Source organism: Myotis brandtii, unplaced genomic scaffold, assembly GCF_000412655.1.
Source record: "Myotis brandtii unplaced genomic scaffold, ASM41265v1 scaffold257, whole genome shotgun sequence".
Lineage (NCBI taxonomy): Eukaryota > Metazoa > Chordata > Mammalia > Chiroptera > Vespertilionidae > Myotis > Myotis brandtii.
In genome coordinates, this window is record NW_005359757.1 from 1,100,368 (window position 1) to 1,122,477 (window position 22,110).

The 22,110-nt window shown below is 41.9% G+C and overlaps 1 protein-coding gene across 5 annotated transcripts in view; it reads left to right on the forward strand.

Annotated features, from left to right (window-relative positions):
- ST3GAL6 (ST3 beta-galactoside alpha-2,3-sialyltransferase 6) overlaps positions 1-22,110 on the forward strand; it is a 69,491-nt gene that overhangs the window by 3,477 nt on the left and 43,904 nt on the right. For 4 of the 5 annotated variants that reach the window (XM_014541041.1, XM_005867976.2, XM_005867975.2 and 1 more), the window contains exon 2: positions 18,197-18,296. The exons of the other annotated variant lie outside the window; for it this stretch is intronic. In XM_014541041.1, coding sequence (XP_014396527.1) covers positions 18,208-18,296 — 89 coding nt within the window. In that variant the 5' untranslated portion in view covers positions 18,197-18,207. The remainder of the gene's footprint in view (positions 1-18,196; positions 18,297-22,110) is intronic. 5 annotated transcript variants of the gene reach the window in all.

Genomic DNA, 22,110 nt, shown 5'->3' on the forward strand with positions numbered 1-22,110 from the left:
CAACCTCCCCATCGACCCTGCCTTGAGTGTGACAGGGGGCGGTGCCCCAACCCCCCAATCGGCCCTACCCTGAGCGTGACTGAGGGTGGCATCACAACCTCCCAATCCGCCCTGCTCTGTGCATGACAGAGGGCGGCGCCCCAACTCCCCAATCAGCCCTGCTCTGAGCCCGACCAGGGGCTGCACCTAGGGATTGGGCCTGCCCTCTGCCACCCGGGAGTGGGCCTAAGCCAGCAGGTCGTTATCTCCTGAGGGGTCCCAGACTGCGAGAGGGCACAGGCCGGGCTAAGGAACCCCCCTACCCCCCCTGAGTGCACAAATTTTTGTGCACCGGGGCTCTAGTTTTTATTATAAAAAACATAAAAGGGTGTGGCTTCTATAGCCAGAAATAGAGTCTAATTCTAAGACAAGTTTTGCGAGTGAATTATTACTAACTTGAGTGCCTTTCATTTTATATTCAGAAGAAAAAGAGTAAGGCTTCCTATCACAGATACTTTGAAATGTTGAAATGAATGTGCAGAATGAAAGCTAGCACTGTAATGGCAGCTTAGTTTTTGGAAACTATTATTCACATGATGCCATGAGTTCTGTAGGATCTTTCCCAGATGTTATGAAGGAAGTTTTTTAGTGAGGGCTTGGTGTATGGGCAGCTAATACTTCCTTAGTTTTAAAAGAAGAATTAAAACAAGATTACGAGTCCTTACCATGTACCAAACATTGACCTAAGTGCTTTTTATTTACTACTTAAAATAGCCCTATTAGGTAGCATGATTATTCCCATTTTACAGGAGAGGAAACTGAGGCATAAAGAGGTTAAGCAACCTCTCAGGTTTGTACAGAGGTAGAGAGCTGAGACTCAAACCTAGGAAGGCTGATAGCCAGGTGGGCAACCTTAACACCTAATTATGCTGCTGCCTACAAAGAAGAAACTGAAAGAAGAAGATGAAAGTACTAACTTATAGAAGTCTTCAGTGCCAGGCTAAGGGATTTTATGTTGATTTGGCAGAAAGTGAAAGCCAGGGAAGGTTTTCCTGAGGGGTGGGTGACACAGTGAGAGCTGGGCTTTTCGGATCTTCTGCCGGGTAGTGTGCGGGCTGGCTTAAAGGGAAGAGAGATTAGAGGTGATTGCTAGTAGCTGAGAAGCAATGAGAACGTGAGTTTGGGAAACAGGGTTAAGATAAGAGCTTGAGGACACCTGTATTTAAGTTGTGCTGAGGAGGAAGAGGAGACCTAGAAGCACAGGCAGAGAAGCTGGCGGGGTGAGACCCAGGCCGTGCAGTGCCAGGCGAGGGAGGTGCTTCAGGAATGGAAAACCACAGAGCTCAGAGAGGACTGGCATGAAACACAAATTAGCGGGTTGTTATTGCGCAGCCAGGATGAGGCAGGCATCGCTCTGGAGGAGGATCCACAGAAAAATGCTCTCCTGTGCTGCTGACACCGCTGCTTCTCAGTGAGGTAACCTTTGGCAAGTTTAACTTCTTCTAAAGCTTGGCTGCCTGCTCTGGACTATGGTGACTTAAGAAAGACCTTACTCGGTTTAAATGGCCTGAGCCCTTGCCGTCTTTCCAGCTCTGGGATCTGTAATTCTGGGGTCCACATTGTGAACAGCAGTCGTTGGAAATGTTGGTGTCAAGGTGTGGCTGGTGGTTCGGCTGGCACTTCTAGGCAAGTCAGAAGGCGATGCAGGGAGTGAAGCGTGTCCTGCAGGCATAATCGGAGAGGAGTCCTATACAGGGGTGGGCAAAAGTAGGCTTACAGTTGAAACACAGAGTTTATGCTTGTATTCTTATTAATTAGTATTGTTTCCCTATGAGCAACTATAAGCCTCCTGTTGCCCACCTCTGAGTTTCCTCTCAAAAATAACCAGTAGTGTCACAGCGATACTGGGCGTAAATGGGAGGATACGACTGAAAACAACACAGAAATGAAAATGACTAGGGAATTTACAGAGAAAACTCAAACAGCCCCTACATGGTGAAAGTGACTTTTCTGAGTGTCTCACTAGTGTCTTCCAAGAAAATTCTGTTGATTAGAAATTTTAAAAGGTCAAGCCCAAAGGACTTTTAAAAAAGATAGCATGGCATTTAGAACAATCTTCCAGTTCTTCTAAAAACTATTTCTGGTGAAGCCCTGATCCTCTCAGTGGCACATCATTCCTTTCCCCTCGGACTCCAGCGGAGGTCCTCAAACACACCCATCACCTGGGGATCTCCTTAAAATGCAGGTTTGACTCAGCAGATGAAGGGGTGGAGCTGAGATTCTCTTGTCTATCAAGCTCCCAGGTGATGCCCCTGTTGCTGGTCAATGGACCACACTTGGAGTAGCAGGGTCTGCAATTTTTAGCTTTTCTTCTCACAACATAATCATACTCAGTCTGAAACAGTGTAACTTGGCTCCCTCACCAGACTGAACTCTGTTCCCCATATCCTGAAGTAGATGAGTACACAAGCATAATGAGGGCTAGATATCAATAGATATTAATAGATTGGTCATTTCTTACCTCTGTCAGGGGTTTGTGTTTTATCAATGATGTCGATAATTTGAATTGTTATAGGTAGGGGCTTTTTCCTTTTAACTGAGAGATTGAAGCAAACCTGTTGTTTAGAAATAGGCATCGGAATGCAATCTAAAATTTTCATATAAACTTAAACATACATTTACTCTATGACCCATGAAGACATATAACCAAAAGACTTGTGCTAAAATGGTCAATGTAGCTTTATTTACAGCAACCAAAAACTGAAAAAAAAAATGTCTATTAGCTGGTGAATTGATAATTATGGTATAGCCACACAATGGACTATTCCTTAGCAATAAAAAGGAATGAATTCCTGGTAGAAGCAACACCATGGACATTTTTTCCAATTATACTAATTGAAATAAGCCAGAAATAAGAACATTTATTTGAACTTTTAGAAAAAGCAAAAAACCACAGTGATAAACAGATCAAGAGACAGGAACTGGGGGAAGAGAGCTGACTACAAAGAGGAACTTTTGGGGTTGATGGAAAGTTTAGTATGATTTTGGTGGTTGTTACATGATCATATGCATTTGTCAAAACTCATCAGATTGTACACTTAAAAGTGGATAATTATAGAAAAGTTTTATCTCAGTAAACTTAATTGAAAAAAATTGGCCATAATCATTAACTTGTTAAGAATACCTAATATTCCTTGGAGGCTATCTTATTAGTGGGAAATTAATATAAGGAAATAGAGAAAATGTCCCCTCTGGGAGAAAATATGAAGAAACAGTAGGAACATAAGAAGTTCCCTTAAAAACTTCTTTGTGTATTTTCAGTGTAGCTGAATCTAAAGGGAGAAATCTCAAAAACGGGAACTTCACTTTATTTTTAGCATCCAGAATAGTATGCTATTAGTTGAATGATTTGAGTGTGTCCCACTGTGCTACTAAAAAAAAAATTCTGTTGAAACATTATTATTATTTTTTTTTTGTATTCTTTGCAGTGAGCACATCCAACTTTCAGGGGAAGATTCAGTCATCTGCTTTGACAGTGACAGCATAGCTTTAATTAGATGGACATATCTGTCTATGAAAGTCTAGTAAAAGCACTGGCTTTCTTAAAACACTGAAAGAGAAGGTATGTGTATATGTGTATAGAAGCTAGCTGCCTATCATTGTATTAACAGAACTGGGGGAAGAGGAGAGAAAATAAGTTAATTATATATGTTTTTCTGCCTTGCAGAAGGAAAAATAATAATGTATTTAGAAACCATTTAGAATGTGTACAGTTGGTCCAATTTGTTGATATTATACAAATAGGGGTTTTTTTGGTGGGGGAGGGGCACATAAATCAACTTATAATTTTCTATTAATTTACTCAGCAATATCAGAATCCCCCCCTTAATTTTTATAAAATAGCAGTAGCTCAACACCTCATATTTAAATTTAGCTTTTTCAATAATATTGCATATTACTTAATTTTATATATGCTATTTTATTCTTCATATATGCCCTATTGAGCATTTTTAGGTCCTTCTAGCAAAATCCTGTCAACCAGACTACCGATTCACTACTGATTCTCTTTAATTGTGAAATGAAGAGTTTTCCATATTATAATGTGTCTAAGTAAGTGTATTTTAATAAATGCATACATTTAATGCATATCCTCTTGCTTTACTTTAAAAAGTTATTAAGTGAATATATTAAATTCATGATGTCATAGTTTAAAAATATAGTAATTATAATTTCCTACAGTGTACAATTAAAAAAAACAAACAACCCAGACAGATCTGAGTTCGAATTCTGGCCACTGCTCTGGGAATTGAGCATCTTCAGCCCAGGGGGAGGGTAGTATCCCTGCTGCATCACTGTGCGTGGGAAGGGCTTAGTGCGGTGCTAGGCATTTAGGAAGCACTTAGTGACCTGTGCCACTATTCACAGGATCATCAACACCAGAGGGTGGAGGTCCTTGGTATGGAAATGAGGTCATGGACACATTTGGATCATCCAATTGGTAATAAGGACTACACTTAAAAGAGGTGGTAAATGAGTTAAGGAGGACTGAGGCCTTTACGTCTGTCACGGTGGGCCCTTTGTGTCTCCATTAAGGCTTGTCTGTATGAAGATGGCCAGGTCTGGGGGGCTTAGGGCACCCATAGGGCTGGGCCAGAATCTAGACATTAATGCACAGCTAGAGCTGGAGCGAATGCTCCCATGGGCATGTGATTGCAGAGACTAGTCATAGACCGAGTAATAAATACAAAGAGGAAGGAGGGCAGGATGTAAGATCTGTTGGCCAAATTCTGACAGTCTTGGGGAGAGGTCATTGTGAGCTGAGGATGATGAAGACCTGGATGGAGAAGGGCCTCTCCCAGGGATGGATGGACACAGGCTGTCGGCAGGGCCACCTGGTAAGGTTGTGGAGATGAGCTGTGAACAGGGGCACCTGGCTAAGGGGAAAGTTGTGGCTGAAACCCTGCCCATGCTAAAATAATGTGGCCATGGGGCTATGTGAAAACAGAGGGCATGTCCTTTTCTAATGCGCACAACTTTGCAAGTTATTGGGTATTCCTGTTGAGCAGCAGTGCATTGGGTGTGAGAGGAGACAGAACCAGGAGAGCAGGACATCTGTCACCGAGGAAGCAGAGAGCATGTGGGGACAGAATGGATGAGAAAATGGTTTGGAATCCTACTTACTAACAAATTTGAAGTTCAGCAGCAGAGCTGCTGGGTGCCTGAAGGAGAAGAATGCAGACATTGAAGAACGAGGCTCTAGGTCAGGGACCTGGACAGCCCAGGTCCAGAGGATATGTCCAAAGTCAGCGTGGAGTCAGCAGGAATCTGACCAACCGGTTGAGCAGCTACTTGAGGGCTCCTCAGGCTCCCTTTTCTTGGACCAGAGTCAGTCCCAGAGCGGGAGTGGGGCTGAGACTACATGTGGGCATCAGGAAGCGCCCGCAGCCAGGTCTAGAGGAAACGGGCACAGAGAGGCCAGGCAGGCTGGGTCTGTGTGTTACATGCTCAGCTTTGTGAAGAGTGAAATTGAGGGCTTTTATTCCTTGGTGTTGTGTGATATTGAGATGCCCACAGGGTTTCTGTCCTTGGTGAATAGAACAATGGAATTATTGCTGAATATACCTTTTTTCCTAGTAGGGTGTTGGAAGAAGCATTAGGAGAGCCTAAAAATAAAAATATAGTCATTTTCAAGTGACATTTTATAGGTTATTTTTTTTGCTTGTTTTTATAAGTAATGCTCTCATGGTTGCTCTGGGACTCGGGAGTATGCATGGCATGAACCGAGCACCCTCTAATTTGATTCTTATGCATACTACAGTTTGAGAACCACTGCTCTAGGACATTCAACAGGACCATGGAGAAAAGAAAATTAATGGATTTACTAAAATCCAGAGGAATGGGATTAGGAAAAACAAGGTTGGGAGTAATAGGGTTTTATTTTAGCACAGTTTCTGACTATAAGCTTTCCATTTCACCAACCCCTGGAATTGATACTCCTCAAGGAGCTGGTGCGATAGACGGATTAGAGAGACATTCTGTGATGTCAATGTGGTATCAGAAGGATGTGCCTGTGTGCATTTGTAAAAAAAAGCTCACATCGGGAGAGAGGCATGGCTCTGGTCTGGGAAATAAGGGTTTGAGTCCTGGTTCCGCTGCTTATCAGCTCAGAAAAGTGACTGCTGCTCTCAGAGCTTCAGTTTCCTCATCCGTACATGAGAGTTGTAAGTTGACCACACCCCTCACAAATGTGAGGGCTACGTGAGATAATACGCCCCAAGCACTTATCACAGGCTTGGCACATGCTGAGCACTCATATATCTTAAGATTCTCATCAGCCATTATTCATGGGGCATTTTCCAAATGTGAAGCATTTTGGGTAAAAAAAATTAATACAGAGCATCTAGTTATAGTATCTGCAACTATCTTCAACAACTGTCTACTTGTCTTCCATGTGGCAGGCATTGTTAGAATTGCTGGAAACAAAATGATAGACAAGACAGACAGTCCTGCTCTCGGAGCGTTCAGGCCAGTGGGATAACCACTCTACTATCTGCTGTGGTCTCTGTGTCTGAGTAAATCCTTTTTCCCTCCCTGGTTCTTTCCCTCCAGGCTCTAGTGTCCCAGAGCAGTGATTCTCACACTTGAGCAGGCATAAGAACCAGATTGGAAGGTGCTTGTTTCGAAGCACTTACCTGAGGGGATTCAGATCAAGTAGGGAATGTTGACCAGCCCAGCTGGTGCTGACCCAGGCACCTGCCAGGTCAGTTTGGAGAACGTTGCCCGGGGGCCGCTTCCCTTTTGCCAATATCTGAATTTGCCCTTTTGGAACCCTAGCCGCCAGCGGAGCACTGTCAGGAAGTTATAGATTAGAATTCTCTTTGGAGTTCCCCTCCTGCCTTTTATTTTGAGAGACAGGATGGCACCAGGAATAGAACCCTGAGCACAAGCAGTCAGACTGTCAGTCTATTTCTGTCTCCCAGACTGTGTGACCTGGGTCGGCTCACTTCAGAAACTTTCAGTTCCCTCACGCATTAAAGTCGTGCCCGCACACCCACTTACCAAGCTTGTTTTGATCCTCAAGTGAAGTGGACATACAAGTGTTTTAAAGCTCTGCACAAAATAAAATATACTTTTATTTTTAAAGAGACAGAAAAGCTGTTGCTAGGATTGAGCTCACTTTTGCAGATGTAGGTTATTTATATATTGGATTAAATACAATTTAAGAAATAAACGTTTGATCTCTGCCAATAGTAAGTCCTACTCTCCCTTGAGACCCTCTAGTCACACTTTAGATGAACAATTGCTTCTATGATATAAACTGCAAAGGGTGTCTTAGAGAACCTGGGTTTAAGAGCAGCCGCAGCCAAGAAGCTGGCGTCTGTCATGTTTAGTGTCAAGAACTAGAAAACCTGCTTGTTTTGGTAAATGAAGCTATATTGAAGGATCTTATAATTTTTTAAAAAAGATTTTTAATTGATTTTAAGGGAGAGAAGATGGGAGAGGGAGAGAGAGAGAAACATTGATGTGAGAGCAAAACATTGATCGGCTGCCTCCTGCATGCTCCCTACTGGGAATCAAACCCGCAACCTTTCAAGGGCATGGGATGATGCCCAACCAATTGAGCAACACCGACCGGGGCTATAATTTAAAAACAAAACATAACAGGCATTCTAACTGGTTTTCCTTTGAATACTTTTGCTCAAAAGCAAAATGGTCCTCCCATTTATAAAATATAATTAGAGAATGTGTTTATTTCTGGAAGATATTTCCTGTGAGCAAACAGGAACTATAGTTTACCACAGGGATATCCTGGCTGGTCCAAGTCTGTTTTGCAACTTGAATATGGATGCTTTGAATTGTCTGTGAAATACAAGAGAGTGGCTAAGCTTCCTAAATGTTCTCAGGTGGTGTATGCAGCAGCTCCTCAAAGAGCAGGCTCATTTTACTTTCTGAAAAAAAAAGAACGTTCTCTCATACTTCTTTGTTTGCAACTAAACCACATTTGTGAATGAAAATGTTGGTTACCCATACTTCTGTGCTCTGTGAAATAATACATAAATTTCCCCAAATCTGTGTTTTGGGTGACAGATAAGCAAATTGAAATGTAAATACTGAACTTTTCCTCTATGTTATATGCTATCTTATTTAGATGTAAATATGTCTTTAAAAAATTGCTGATGCTGGTGTCATCCTTGTTGGATGTTTGCATAAATGATGTTATTCGGGGTGGAGCCTTAAATATTTACTTTGAGTATTTAAGTAGTTGTTTGGTGATTGTTTTGGCCCATAGTAAAATGCCTTCCAAGATAGTCTTAAACAACTACTACAAAAAATTCAAGAGGAAGGAACACTTCCAAGCTCATTCTATGAAGCCAGCATCACCCTAATACCAAAACCAGGTAAAGACAACACAATGAAAGAGAATTATAGGCCAATATCCCTCATGAACATAGATGCCAAAATCCTCAACAAAATCTTAGCAAATCGGATCCAACAGTACATCAGAAAGATCATACACCATGACCAAGTAGGATTTATCCCAGGAATGCAAGGATGGTACAACATCCGTAAATCAATAAACGTAATACATCACATAAACAAATTGAAAGAAAAAAACCACATGGTCATATCAATTGATGCAGAAAAAGCATTCGACAAAATCCAACACCCATTTTTGATAAAAACTCTCAGCAAGGTGGGAATAGAAGGATCATACCTCAACATAATAAAAGCCATATATGACAAACCCACAGCCAACATCATACTCAATGGACAAAAACTAACACCATTTCCCCTAAAAACAGGAACAAGACAGGGATGCCCACTCTCACCACTCCTCTTCAACATAGTCCTGGAAGTATTAGCCATTGCAATTAGACAAGAAGAAGAAATAAAAGGCATCCAAATTGGAAAAGAGGAAGTAAAACTGTCCTTATTTGCAGACGACATGATATTATACATACAAAACCCTAGAGACTCCATCAAAAAACTACTAGACTTAATACATGAATTTGGCAATGTAGCAGGATACAAAATTAACCCCAAGAAATCTGAGGCATTTCTATACACCAATAGTGAACTTTCAGAAAGAGAGATTAGAAAAACAATCCCATTTACCATCGCACCAAAAAAATTAAGATACCTAGGAATAAACTTAACTAAAGAGGTAAAAGACCTCTACTCAGAAAACTACAGGACATTGAAAAAAGAGATAGAGGAAGACATAAAGAGATGGAAGAACATACCATGTTCTTGGATTGGTAGAATCAACATCATTAAAATGTCCATACTACCCAAAGCAATCTATAAATTCAACGCACTTCCCATTAAAATACCAATGGCCTACTTCAAAGATCTAGAACGAACTCTCCAAAAATTCATCTGGAATAAAAAAAGACCCCGAATAGCTGCAGCGATCCTGAGAAAGAACAAAGTAGGTGGGATCTCAATACCAGATATCAAGATGTATTACAAAGCCACTGTTCTCAAAACTGCCTGGTACTGGCACAAGAACAGACATATAGATCAATGGAATAGAATAGAGAGCCCAGAAATCAGCCCCAACCAATACGCTCAATTAATATTTGACAAAGGAGGAAAGAACATTCAATGGAGCCAAGATAGTCTCTTCAATAAATGGTGTTGGGAAAATTGGACAGATATATGCAAGAAAATGAAACTAGACCACCAACTTACACCATACACAAAAATAAACTCAAAATGGATAAAGGACTTAAATGTACGACAGGAAACCATAAAAATTCTAGAAGAATCCAAAGGCAACAAAATCTCAGACATATGCCAAAGCAATTTCTTCACTGATACAGCTCCTAGGGCAGTTGAAACTAAAGAGAAAATGAACAAATGGGACTACATCAAAATAAAAAGCTTCTGCACAGCAAAAGAAACCATCAACAAAACAACAAGAAAACCCACTGCGTGGGAAAACATATTTGCCAACGTCATATCTGATAAGGGCCTAATCTCCAAAATTTATAGGGAACTCATACAACTTAACAAAAAGAAGATAAACAATCCAATCAAAAAATGGGCAAAGGATCTAAATAGACACCTTTCAAAAGAGGACATTCAGAAAGCCAAGAGACATATGAAAACATGCTCAAAGTCACTAATCATCCGAGAGATGCAAATCAAAACAACAATGAGGTACCATCTCACACCTGTCAGACTGGCTATCATCAACAAATCAACAAACGACAAGTGCTGGAGAGGATGTGGAGAAAAAGGAACACTCGTGCACTGCTGGTGGGAATGCAGACTGGTGCAGCCACTATGGAAGACAGTATGGAGTTTCCTCAAAAAACAAAACATGGAACTCCCATTTGACCCTGTGATCCCACTTCTAGGAATATATCCCAAGAAACCAGAAACACCAATCAGAAAGGATATATGCACCCATATGTTCATAGCAGCACAATTCACCATAGCTAAGATCTGGAAACAGCCTAAGTGCCCATCAGTAGATGAATGGATTAGAAAACTGTGGTACATCTACACGATGGAATACTATGCTGCTGTAAAAAAGAAGGAACTCTTACAATTTGCAACGGCATGGATGGAGCTGGAGAGCATTATGCTAAGTGAAATAAGCCAGTCAATGAAGGAAAAATACCACATGATCTCACTCATTCATGGATAATAAAGACCATTACAAACTTTTGAACAATAATAGATACAGAGGCAGAGCTGCCTCAAACTGATTGTCAAACTGCAGTGGGAAGGCCAGAGAGGGTTGGGGGGCAGAAGGGAGGGGAGTAAGAGATCAACCGAAGGACTTGTATGCATGCATATAAGCATAACTAATGGACATAAGACACTGGGGGGTAAGGGAGGGCAGGGGATTGTCAAGGGCGGGGGGAAAAAGGACACATATGTAATACCCTTTGTAATACTTTTAGCAAAAAAAACAAATAAAAAAATATTTTTAAAAAAAAGATAGTCTTAAACAAATCCTATATTCATATTTGGGCGATACCTCCACAGGCGGGAAAAAAAAAATTTTTGCATTCAGTCTTTGGGATGAGATAAGCTCCCTGTCCGCACTGACAGTCCTATCTTGTCATCATGAAGCGTGGCTCATGGCCTCCAGCCAAAGTGTTTCACCGCTCTCACATATACAGTGAATTGCCTTTTAGAACCGGCTGGAGGTCAGTTCCTTGACGGTTCTCTGCTCATCCAGCACAAGAGGAGGAAGGAAAGCTAACATTTGTTGCACATATTAGAAGGGCCCGTCTCTGGGCTGGCTATCTTGTCTGTCTGAGCCATCAGCCACCTCAGTGATGTGTCTAGTATCCCAAGCACCTCACTGGCTTGAACTTTGACTTGGATAATCCCAAACCTTAATTCTCTCCATCACTTAGATTTTACTAATGATTTCTCAATAAACAGAACCATGCTCCCCCCCCCCCCCCCGCCCCACACACACACACTCAATATTCAATTTATTTCTTGCTTGATACCAAAATAAATTTAAGGTCATTTAAAAAACACCCTATAATACATCAAGAGAGCATGCATTACAGTGAGTAAGGAAGACAGAACAAAGTGCAAAGGGTGGCACAGCCTGAGGGGATGGATGCAGCAGACCCTCATATCCCCCACATGCTTTGTTCCCTTTGCCATCAGCAGATGCGGGGCTTTCTGCCAAAGCAACGCCCAACTGCATCTTCCTGTCGGGCCAATAAGAATACAGCACAGGCCGAATTAAGCATAAGCCAAGTCTCAGTTTGGCTTTCTCAAAACCCGTGCATTTCACTGTGTAGCAAAAGAGAACAGCTGACTTTATGTTAGTGCACACAGACCCTGGGAAAAATCCTGAGAATGAAAACTTCCCCCTTAAGTGGAGGGCAGGGAAAGACCAAAGAAACAGATTAGCCACTCCAGGCTGGTAATTAATAGAGTTTATTAAGGGAAACTTACATATGACACATGTTTTAGGCCGTTGGAAGACAAACTGGATGCCACCGGAACGGCAGAAGTCTAAGATCAGAAAGAAAAATATTTAGTAGGGACTTGAATTGGGAGATCTTCTCCCTCTGTGAGAATTACACTGTGATTTTAAATGTTAATGTGGCCGCAGTCTTTGGAAGCTGACCAGGCTGTGTAAACCATACCTGTGGGCGAGGGGAGGTGGTGCTTCCTGGCGTGAGGAGGTGAATACGGGGAGGAACATGCCAGACCAGGACTCCTACCTTCTCCCCTCTTTCAATAGTGCTTCCGTGGCTCCTCATTGCGTTAGGATAACAGGATCCCACCAGAGACTGAGCAGTTCCTCCCACACAGGGCTGGGGAGTGTCTGACTCACCCTGGGACATCCCATTGCAGACACCGTCCCAGGTCCAGGGACCATCGGGCCTGGTGCTCTGTGTCATAATTTGTTGGACCATCTGGTGTGAATGAATCAAAATTATACCTATTTTATCACAGTTTGTTGGACCATCTGGTGCGAATGAATCAAAAATATACCTTTTTTTTGTCAGATTGGCAAAAAGATATATTTTTTTGGTGTGCCACAGAATTGTAGTAATTAGTTTATGTGTGCCACGAGATGAAAAAGGTTGAAAATCACTGATATAGGAGATGGAACCTCCATCCAATAACTGTATGGACCAGGTCACTGTATTTTTAAAGGCAGCCCTGCTTATTTGCTACGCCTGCTCTTCCGGTACACCCAACTGTAGTGCCAACTGATGGCTCACTCGCTAAAGTGTGTATTTTTGCCAAGGCATCTGATTCCTGGTTACCAAGGTGTGGATGCCTTATAGGCAGGGACATGGAAGACAAGGTCTGACTCATGCTCTTGTGAGTCCAGATCTCTTGTCCCCATAAAGATTTCTTCATAATTATCCACCTTTCCCTTTATAGTCATTGTCTAAGCCATAAAGGCACTCCCTTTAAACGGCCCACCTGTCAGTATACAGGATCAGCGGTCAAGGTTCATGCATGGTTACCAACCAAACAGCTCCTAATTCAGCCCATTGTTCCTGTTTCCACCCAGGTAGTGTTGGTGGATGGTTGGATGGTAACTGCCATCCAGGTAGATGGATTATCCTGCTTAGAGCCCTACCAAGCTCCAGCCGGAACTTCCCATATTCCTTCTTTGCAGATTGCCGGGGCTGACTCAGGAACAGGAATGGGAGCGTTTGGAGGGTCTGTAGATTCAACAGGGCCTAATAATTGCTGCCTCTCTGAAGGCAGAGGACTATTTGACGGTGCTACTCTGTTGTCAGTAAACATGCCATTCAGTGGGTGTGGGAGTCTGAGCCGTGGAAGAGCCAGTTCCATGGACCATGTTGTCTGTTCGCCCACCCTTAACAGCAAGGGAAGTTCTTATTGTAACTGCCTGCTCTTTGGTAAGAGCACTGTATGCATTGTCAGTAATTGCTCTTCTATTGGGGTATATCTGATACCTGCTTCCTTCTATAATTGAGACCCAAATCCAAGGGCACTCTTTCCTTTTGCTGTTTTTGCCAGAATGCCCAGCCCATGCCTCCAGGGTTACTGAAACATCTAACTCAGATGGTAACTCTGCCTTGGACATTCCAAGGACTTTAATTTGACCAGTACTTTTATCTTCTCAAAGGCAGCCAGTTGTTCGGCTCCCTAATCCCACATATGTCCTTACTTAACTAGACAATATAGTGGTTGAAGGCACTGTGCTATGTGGGGCATAAATGTTTACCAGTCCCCCAGAATTCCACAAAATTCTCTTTCACATTTTTAGGGGATAGATTAGGCTAGTACTTTGTGACAATGCAGGTCTCATGCGACTCTAAAGGACTTTACTGCAGTGCCCGGACCTGGAATTTTCTGCATATTCCCTGCCGATCCTCCTTGTTGTAGGTGGTTCAGCAAAGCCTGCAAAGTTTTCTGCACAAAGCAAATCTTCACAGGTTAGCATTAGGTCATCAATATGAGCCCATTTCACAGAGGTCGGGAAGGAAGACAGTGCCAGGTCCAGAGCCACCATCCCAGGGCACATGGTGGGGTGAGGCAAATAGCCTGGAGGGAGCAGCTGGAAGGTAAACCCAAGTGGGAACACATTTTCTCACAGTTCTTTGTCACTGTGAGGGCATCAGCCTTGCAGCAAGGAAAGGCTACAACCCATCCAGAAGATAAACACACAACAAGGATATAATGGAGTACAACACCAATTGCATCCGGTGGATAGTTGGATGGTAATTGCCATCGAGGTAGATGGAGTGGCAGTTGAAATAAGTCCTGCTTAAAGGCACTAGGGTGAATGAAGGAACGCAAATACTGAGACATGGCGTTTTCCAGGGAGCCTGGAAGAACCAAGTGACTGTCGGGTTTCCCATAGCCCTGTCTCTTCATTTGATTGACAACCCTTGTGTGCCCATCTTAATTTCCCTGACTCAGGAGCAGCTTGTTGCCATATTACAAGGACATCAGAACAGCAGAAGTCTGGCAATGAGGGGTCATTTTTGCAGAAGCAGGGTGGACTTCATCCATATGTGCCATAATCTTCATAGATTTTGTTGTTTCTGCCTTTTGCTGAAAGTCGTCCAGGGTATTTCAAATGCAGAAGCTTAGCTTTAACTATTGAGAAGATTCCATTTTCTTTAGTAATCGAAGACCTGATTAAGACTACGTAAAACCCAGAAAATTATTTTTTAAATTAATGTTTTTATTGATTTCAGAGAGGAAGGGAGAGGGAGAGGGAGATAGAAACATCACTGATGAGAGAGAATCATTGATTGGCTGCCTCCTACATGCCCCACACTGGGGACCGAGCCCACAACACAGACATATGCCCAGACTGGGAATTGAACCATGACCTTCTGGTTCATAGGTTCAACCACTTAGCATGCTGGGCCAGAAAATTATTTTGCTAAAATATAGAATCTTTGTTTTCTAGGCAGAAAACTTATTATAATATCTTATCAGGAGCAGACCCACAATCCAAAAAAACTTCGTATTTTTAACTGCGAGAAAGAGAACCAAACTCTGTTACAACAGCTTACTTTTAATATTTAAATCCACTTAATTAAATCCATTTTAATCTTAGCAAGCTTGACCAAACATTAAAAATATTTTCTTCAAAGGCTTCTTTTCATAAACCTTCTACAGTTATTGCTAAAGCTGTCACCTAAAGGCCTTTTATTCTACTTAAGTCTATTTATTTTAGTGGAACTTAACAATTATGTTTAGATTACCCACAAAACTTGATGAGACTTTAGATAAAATCAGCCTTCATTCTAAGTTATTTTTGCTGATTAATTTATAAGCCTAGGTAAAACAAAAGGTAAAGATGTACCTGTTTTAATTAAACTACCAAACATAAGCTAGTTTTAATATCAGATATTTTCCCAAATCTCTTGATCCTGAAAAGCATTTAGGTTGGTTTCTGTATTTCTGACAATTTTAGAATACTCACTCCTTAATTTAGTGCTTAAATCCTTTAAGCCAATTAAACATATCTCTTTTACCAGTCAGCAATACCACATGAAGGTAGAAAATACCACACAAATACAACATGTATATAGACACACATGAACATACAAACAGATAGATGCACACAGAGACCTCATGGCTTCCATAGAAGAGTGTGCTCTGCTCAAAGGGCCTTTCCTCCCTCACCTCTGTCAGCCTTCCCGAGCTAACAGAGTGTAGACATTCCCATGTCTTTTTCTAGTTTCAGTTCTCCTTCTACTTTTCTAACCATGGCTTCTAGCTGGGTGTCAGTGGCCAGTCAAACCACCCACAATAGGGACCAGCCTATGGCTGTGGCCGTAACTTTTCCTGCCTTGACACAATGTTTGAGATCATCTGGCATTTTGGAGGCATCCCTGTACTCACACACATATCGAGTATAGGGGCCACCCCACATGGATGTATATGTCCAACCTGGGATTTCCCCTACAGATGCCCTTTTCCCATTTTTGTTTCGTTTTGGTTTTTTTTTTGGTCTCCTGTCTGGCTTGCCAATTGTTAGTTATACTCAAACCCCAGAAAAGCCCAGAGAAAGAAAATCTACCTCTAAAGTGGAGGATAGAAAAAAAGGCAAAGAAATAGGCTGGCCACTCCAGTTTGGCAATTAATAGAGTTTATGAAGGGAAACTTAACCGAGGAGACACGACCAGGGTGGCTGCAAGGCCAAATAGATTTTTGCGCCCACTTGGCAGGTGACAAAGGATTATATAGAGTAAAAAGGGGTGGGGGCGAGGGTAGTCACAGTACTAGTATGCGGATGCCAGCAGGTATGGGAAATCACGTGCTTGTCCAGGTCAGGACAGCAGCCGGTTCCGGGAACCAGCATGAAGTGGAGGCAGGGGAAGGGGTGCTGATTTATGTCAGATAAACATCAATTCCCATCAGTCTCTAAGTGGTTGCAGTAAGCAACCTCCCTCTTCTGTCCCGGGTCCCGCTTGTGCGTCCGCCGGCAGCCTCAGGATGGGACAGTCTCTCCCCCACACTCTAGGGTTAGAAAACAAACAGCAGTAAAATACACAAACATACTCAGCACATGTTTTTGTGTCATGTGTTGTCCCAAATGCCTGTCATTCTGGTGGTGTGCTCTCAAGCGTAAACACGTGAGTTAAGGGGATTGTTTGATAAAATGTAGATACTCCATGTGGTTTCCTTTGTTTAAAAATATTTGGGGAATGATGATAAATGCATATTTTGGTCCTCAGGTTGGAAGAGGGGAACAGACTTACCTAAGGTCCCCAAAGCTGGGAATTATGTGGAGTTGGGCCATGAACCCTGTCTTCTGATTTCCAACCAGTGTGGACGCTCCACAGGGATTATGTATGCTAAATTAGAAGTATGTGTAAACTAAAGTTTGCTCGTTTAGTTTATTTGCTTTCCCCTGACATAGCATTCATTTTTAACTAACTTATCACAGTGGAATGTGGGGTGGTGGCTGTCTTAATAGCAGTGGGAAGCACCAGCTGCCACCTGGGAGGCAAGATTGTCAGCCTTGACTGGATAGTCGCTACAGGTTAGCACACAGCCCATGCACTCAGTAGTTCCAGAGGTCTCGACTCGAATAGAGCACAGCACAATTATGACATTTGTTACGATGACCTTCATTATCAAGGAAAGTTTAAATTATGTTCAGTGTATTCTACTTAGGAAGACAAAGGAATGATTTATTTTAAGAGTTCCATTTACACTTATTTCACCATGAAAAGGGAGGCAGCATTACATTATTTGGAAATGCATGCAACCACATTTGCACATTCTACACTGCATTACCCTGATTGAGGTTAACAGATATGGGTAGGAGTGAGAGGGGTGGTACATGCAATTGTCCAGATGAACAAGAAATGTATTAAGAGATGCAAGGGAAATAGTATACTTGTTTAAAGTCACAGGCGTTGAAATAGAAGACCTATTGTGGAACCATATATAATAAGTTCGTCTTTCGCATTTAATTGCAGGTGGAAATGAGGACTTATTTATTTCTATCTTTGAAGAAAAAGTGGGAACTAAAACATGTTTTGGGTTTTAAAAATATGTGTATTCTCCAAAGGCTTTTTTGCATTTATATTTTAGAAAGGTGTCAAGGTTTTTCTGTCCACAAATATGTGATGAACTATACTGTCATTTAATACAGAGCACGTAATTAGCTGAATTTACCTGTGCTATGATACTGAAAAATCACATAGGTGCATCTAAAGGTGTATAAAAATTGAGGATATGGGAAATATTTTTAATAGCGCTTTTATCCATTTTTTATAAAATTAGAAAAAGGACTTGTAAAAATTGTAATGCATAACACTTAAAAGTCATTTCAAGGACTAAAGAAATGAAATGTTTATTTACATCTTAAGGCGTATATTCACTTTCTATTGAGAGAGAGAAAAATAGATGTAATATATATTCATTACTGCTTCTGAAAGAAGTTCTCAAATTTCCGTATAAAATTTTGTTCTGAGCGAATTTTTTTCTTTCTTATCCAACATGAGAAAGTAGTAGGGAAGCCACTAGCTTTTAAACAATGGAACTGTTTGTTGGGTTACGTATAGATTATGTTGTGTTGATAAAAGAGACTGAGGAGGGACAGAGAAAAAGTCTCTTTCTGCACATTTAGTGGGCATTTTGAAAATAATAGGCCAACATCATTTTCTTCTAATTTTCCCTTTTTATGTGTTTATACACAAGTACTTATAGTTGAGCCATTGGATAAACGCATCTGTATAACAATCTTGCTTTTGGACTTGTGTTTCAGGAGAGCCAGCCATGAGAGGCTACCTCGTGGCTATCTTCCTGAGTGCTGTCTTCCTCTATTACGTGCTGCATTGTATATTATGGGGAACAAATGTCTATTGGTAAGTTTAATTTTTGCTATTTAAAAATAACTTCCAGCCCTAACCAGTTTGGCTCAGTGGATAGAGCGTCGGCCTGCCAACTGAAGGGTCCCAGGTTCGATTCTGGTCAAGGGCATGTACCTTGGTTGCGGGCACATCCGCAGTAGGGGGTGTGCAGGAGGCAGCTGATCAATGTTTCTCTTTCATCGATGATGTTTCTAACTATCCCTCTCCCTTCCTCTCTGTAAAAAAAATCAATAAAATATATTTTTAAAATAAATAAGATGATCTATTTTTAAAAAAAAACTTCCAAACTAGTCTTTCACACAGACACACAAATGATATTAGAGGGACCTATTAAAATCGCCTGTAACATTTTGAAACTTTTCTAGCTTCCCATTATAAACCAGGGTTTTATCATTCTAGTACCCTATATGTTTTAATCTCTAACAGTTTTAAAAACTGACAAGCAACACCTTTTTATTGACTTTCTAGTGAAGCCGTGGTGTTGACCATCTTTGGGATATAACTGTCTTCATATAATATTTCATCTCCTTGAATTGGTGAAGTGATTCTTGGACTCAGAGATACTCAACCTTTCCAGCCTAAAATGCTTGGATAAGAGATTGTTTGATGAAATGTAGATACTACCTATATCTTCCTTTGCTTAAAAATATTTGATGAATGATGATATCTGTGTATTTTATAACAACTTTGAGTTAAAATTTCACATATAAAACATTGAAGAGGTAAAGGTAGTTTTATCAGAGAAAACTCCTCTAATAGGATTTTTACTCTTGTCCCCATTGTCAGTCCTTTGTCTGGGAAAAAAGTATGGATGACCCTTAAATCCAGAATGGGCAGTAGTATACAATTTTACCAAAATAAACCACACGACAACTTCCTGTCTTAGACAAAGTTTAGCTCTTTTTGCTAGCATTTCTATAGTAGATCATAGATCATGTTTCTAGCCTGTGTTTCCTACATACAAATATAAATTGATAATTCTGGATTTAATCATCACTGGTTGATTGAAAAATAATTGTAATACTCCTCATGAAAGGATGTTAAACAAATGGTCACTGGAAAAGACCCAATGCTAGGTGGGTGGCTTTAGCCACACGTTTTTGGCTTTGGACTTAAATATTTAGCTAGAGAACTTAGTCTGATTATATACTACATGAAAATTATGCCACAGGAATCTCCTTCCATCTCCACCACATCCTGTCTCTGTCCCACACTTAGTAATGGAAGACAAAAACAAAAGAGAAGGAAGCTTACTAGATCGATATTTACTTACAAATACATTGTTGTCCTAGGAGAAATGGTGAAGACAATGAACTGTCTGAATTCATCAGTCTTTTTTTTTAAATTTTAACTTATTGATTTAAGCAAGAGAGACACACAGAAGAGACACAGAGAGAGAAAGACACACAGAGAGACACACACAGAGAGAGAGAGAGACAGACAGACAGACAGAGAGAGACACACAGAGAGACACAGAGACACATACAGAGAGAGACACACAGAGGGAAACACACAGAGAGACAGAGAGACTGACTTTGATTTGTTGTTCTGCTTAGTTATGCATTCATTGGATTATTATTTTTTTAATTTAAAATCTTTATTGTTTAAAGTATTACATAAGTCTCCTTTTTCCCCCATTGACCTCTCCCCAGCCGCACCCACTCTCCAGCACATGCCCTCACCCCCTACTGTCTGTGTCCATTGGTTATGCTCATATGCATGCATACAAGTCCTTGTTTGATCTCTTAAATTCCCCCTCCCCTGCCTACCCTCTTAGGTTGGACAGTCTGTTCAATGCTTCTATGCCTCTGCCTCTATTTTTGTTTATTAGTTTATGTTGTTCATTATATTCCACAAATTAGTGAGATCATGTGGTATTTATCTTTCTCTGACTGGCTTATTTTGCTTAGCATAATGCTCTCCATGTCCATCCATGCTGTTGTGAATGGTAAGAGTTCTTTCTTTTTACAGCAGCGTAGTATTCCACTGTGTAGATTTACCATAGCTTTTTAATCCATTCATAAGCTGATGGGCACTTAGGCTGTTTCCAAATCTTAGCTATTGTAAATTGTGTTGCTATGAACATAGGGGTGCATATACCCTTTCTGATTGGTGTTTCTGGTTTCTTGGGATATATTCCTAGAAGTGCGGTTACTTGGTCAAATGGGAGTTCCATTTTAATTTTTTGAGGAAACTCCATACTATTTTCCACAGTGGCTGCACCAGTCAGCATTCCCACCAGCAGTGCACGTGGGTTACTTTCTCTCCACATCCTCTCCAGCACTTGTCGTTTGTTGATTTGTTGATGATAGTCATTCTGACAGGTGTGAGATGGTACCTCATTGTCATTTTGATTTGCATCTCTCTGATGATTAGTGCCTTTGAGCAGTCTTTGGGATGAGATAAGGTTGGAAAGGTTTTCTCTCTGAAAGCAGCTCCTGTCCAGGGAAGCCATGCCCATGTGCCTTTCTGCTTCCAACTAGCCAGATTAATTAAATGCTGCAAAATGCCCAAAGGTCCCAATATTTAGTCAAGGCATGTATGACACAGGCCGCATGCTTTCCAGGTGTGATGAACAGTGTTGAGAAAGACATTGAGACATGGGCAGATCCCGGAGCACCAGTGCACAGCCTGAAATCCCAAGTCTGGACCCAGCACGTCCTCCAGTGCCAGGCCTTTCTCGGCTTCGGTCTTAGAAGAAGATGATTTTTTTGTGCTTCGAGTTGGGTATTTGTCCCTTCGACTTTAACCTCCGAACAGCCTCCCTCATATGTTTGGGTTGTAGTGGTGGCATTTCTCCCCACTTCTCACACACATCCAGTGCCTCTTCTACCATATATATATATGTAATATGCAAATTAGTCAGGACACAGTAACAGTCACGACCGGCTCAGGAGGAGACTATGCATTCAGATGGGCCGGAGGGGACTGCGTGCCACTCCCAACCCCAACGGCCGCGGCACAGCTGAGGCTGAAGGCAGTCCCAGAGCGGAGACACAACACACAGGGAGGTGAGCCCAGAGCGAAGACACAACACACAGGGGGGCCTGCCCCTGCTGGGAGACAGCGCGCCAGCAGTCCCGTCTCTGTACGTGAGCTACAGAGGAAACACCTTCTTACCACTCATTGGCTAAGCTCCCTGTATGCCACTCGCAGTGTTCTTGGTAACTTGGGTAGTAAGAATCCAAGAAAGTGATCAAGGGTTTTTCTACCTCACTCCTGGAGGAAAAAACGAAGGGCTGCTGCTGAAGGGGCTAAGAAATGTCATATCCTGCCCTAGCCAGTTTGGCTCAGTGGATAGAGCCTCAGCCTGTGGACCGTAGGGTCTGGGTTCGATTCTGATCAAGGGCATGTACCTAGGTTGCATGCTCCTCCCTGACCGAGGCCCAGGTCAGGGCTCATGCAGGAGGCAACCAATCGAAGTGTCCCTCTCATATTGATGTTTCTCTCTGTCTTTCCTTCTCTCTTTCACGCTCTCTAAAAATCAATGGAAAAATATCCTCAGGTGAGGATAAAAAAAGAAAAAGAAATGTCATATCCTATGAAAGAGACATCTTGAAAATGCCTAAAGAAAGTTGTCATTTTTTTTCATGGTGAAGGGACTAGAGTCCGTGTTGATGAAAACACCTTGGTGGCTGCGGCGGCCGGCAGTGGCAGCAGCAGTGGGGTGATGGGGGGTGGTGCCTTCCCCTGATCAGCTGGTCGCCTCCCATAGAGGGAGGCCAGACTACGGCTTAGGACATTAAGCTGTCAGTAGGACATTCCCTGAGGGCTCCCGGACTGTGAGGGGGGCAGGCTGGGCTGAGGA